This window comes from Perkinsus marinus (genome assembly GCF_000006405.1).
Source record: "Perkinsus marinus ATCC 50983 genomic scaffold scf_1104296949348, whole genome shotgun sequence".
Taxonomy (NCBI): domain Eukaryota; phylum Perkinsozoa; order Perkinsida; family Perkinsidae; genus Perkinsus; species Perkinsus marinus.
This window is the reverse complement of record NW_003209940.1, coordinates 1405-3893: the sequence shown is the minus strand read 5'-3', so window position 1 is coordinate 3893 and position 2489 is coordinate 1405. Positions and strand designations below refer to the sequence as shown.

The 2489-nt window shown below is 47.1% G+C and overlaps 1 protein-coding gene across 1 annotated transcript; it reads left to right on the top strand.

The window, feature by feature from the left end:
• Positions 1-1025: 1025 nt before the first annotated feature.
• Pmar_PMAR020031 (hypothetical protein) lies at positions 1026-2224 on the top strand (the record flags this gene model as incomplete). Its single annotated transcript, XM_002778470.1, has 3 exons — positions 1026-1200; positions 1371-1580; positions 1974-2224. Coding segments are annotated over 3 exons (636 nt in total), but the record flags the coding sequence as incomplete, so codon positions are not given.
• Between the last annotated feature and the right edge of the window lie 265 nt (positions 2225-2489).

Genomic DNA, 2489 nt, shown 5'->3' with positions numbered 1-2489 from the left:
TTGCCCGCTGTTAACGGCGTCATCTTCGCGCGCGCCACAAATTTTCTACTCTTGGCCACATTTTTCTCTTCGGCGGCCACTTTTTCACTTTCCGAGCCACAAACTGCGTTTTCCTTGTGTTTGCCGGTGGCCGCCCTAGCGGGGCCCGGGGGTGAGTTCCGGGATCATTTCGGGCTTGGGTATTCCTGAGTGTGTCCCTCGGACGAATAGGCGGGGTTCTAGGTTCCCCGGGTAATACTGGACTGGTGCTTAATAAGGATCCCGAGAGGTTGTATTCGGGTTTCTATAGGCAACTGATGGACTAGGTCCGAGTTCAATTCGGGCTTGGGCATACCTTGAACGACTCGGATTAGCTTGCCGCTCTGTCTGATCAGATGATCGCCCTTGGATGGTAGTCTTCACTTGGATAACAGTTCGGGTTTCTGGTTTTCATAGGAGCAGCTGTGCCATGGATGATGGCCTTCACTTGGTTAAGAGTTCGGTTTTCGGGTAGCCTTGTCGGGTTTCGGGTGGGGCTTCGGGTCTCCCTGTTCTCGGTTTCCATCCGCAATCCTTTGTTTCTCTTGGGTGGACTTGCAAGCTATTTCATCTTCAGTTAAGAATTCACAACTGAGTGAATCAGTGAAACTTGATGACGGTTTCCCTTGTGATTTGTGCTCTTGCGTAGGTGTTTTTCCATCAATGTCAACCCGAAAAAAGAGCTTGAGATCAGATGTACTGCGACTACTCTGGCCGAGAGTCTCTTGGGTGGGAAAGATGATCCCGCCCACAGCATAATTGCTGAAGTGGTAAAAGACGGTGCCACCATGGACAATTTGTCGTATATAACTATGAGGGGCCTTGATGCTCATGAGGCAGTGATGGTCGCTGATTCGGTGAAAGTGTAGACTTTTTCGGAGACACCTGCGCACAATCCTTGATACTTAGCCTGACCTTTAGCTAGCTACTTAGTCTTACTATATATTGGAAACTACTATATACTTGGACCTTTACTATATAGGTTATATACTGCTGTATTTCCTAAGTTACTGGAAACTACATTGTTGCGTTTATCATGGCTCCTAAGACCAAGGCCAATCATGGTGCATCATCCGTCTCTACAACGACTGCTACGGTTGTATTACAAACAAACCCTGCTAAGCGAGTTCGTAATGCCTCACTCTCTATCCAGAAAAGTGGCGAAGCAGACCTGGACAACCAGTGAGGTCATCTGCAGAGTGAGTCTACATATAGACAATTGCTTGCAGTTGTAGGAATAGCATCTAGCTCAGTGGCGTGGGCGTGTTCGAGCTACTCGGTTGCGAGAAGAGATATTGGCCCCGATCCAGCAGCGTTTCATTCAGCATGCAAATTGACACGCTACCCTTTAGCTACCAAGGATGACTCTTTTGGCCCAGAAGAAGGATATGCTACCTTCAAGTATGACGCCCTCCGTCAAAAGCTGAGTTTTGCCACTGCGAAGGTGTCCGGTCCGAATTGGCCACTATTGTTGGTCGGTTTAGCTGCTTATCTCCCGGAGACAGTCGTGGATGCTGCCTTGAAGGAAAAGCTCCATATTCTACTTATGAAGACTAATGGAAGTGAGGAATACGTTGGTGCGGACTCCAAGCTTGTACTTTAGGCTAAAATTAGAAAAGAAGTTGGTAGAGATGGGTATGATGCCGAGCTTGTCCATGACTATTTTGTGAAATGGTTGGAAGTGCTCAAATCTCTTTATCGTGCTTTGGTAAAGAGATGAAGGGAGTCTCAAGAAGCAGAATCCCCCCGAGTGAGCAATCCGGTTCTATTATTGGGTAGATGGGCGTCTTTGAGATTCCGACGGATACCATTAACGCGTGGTTTCAGTGAAGAAAGAAGGTTGGCTGCTCGCCTCTCGTCGTTCAGTGATGAATCAAGTAGTGACATGTCTGCTATTAAGTTCACTTTCGCTTTGCGAAGGAAGATCCTCGCCTTGATTGTGCGTTCAGTGGCAGGTAATATTGGTGTTAATGAACTCGCAAAAAGAATTGAGAAGGCGAAGTCTGAAACGGCTTGTATTGATTTACTTCAGGACTTTGTGACTGCCAACAGTAGTGGTATCATCGACGAGTATTTTGGTGTTGATAGATTCGACTATACTAAGAAGGAAAAGCCCGCTGCTGCTATAAATGCTGCAAACTCTCGTCCAGAGAAGACAGCAAGGGATGAGACCTCGCAAGAGGATTTCATTCCACGACCCAAATAACGTCGTACTCATCAACATCCCTTCAAGAGTGGGGAATCTTTCTACGAACAAGTCCAATTTACCCTAGGAAACACTCAGAAGAAAGATCATCCTATTGTTTCGGCTTCTGCAGGCGGTGGGCCTACATTATCACAGAAGCTGAGTGTCTCAAGTAATGTTCTACAAGAGCGACGCCAAGCCAATTTATGCCTGAAGTGTGGTGCTCAATGCCCACAGATGCCCAATGTTAAGGCTAAAGGTGTTCTTGAGAAGAAGTCGCAGGATA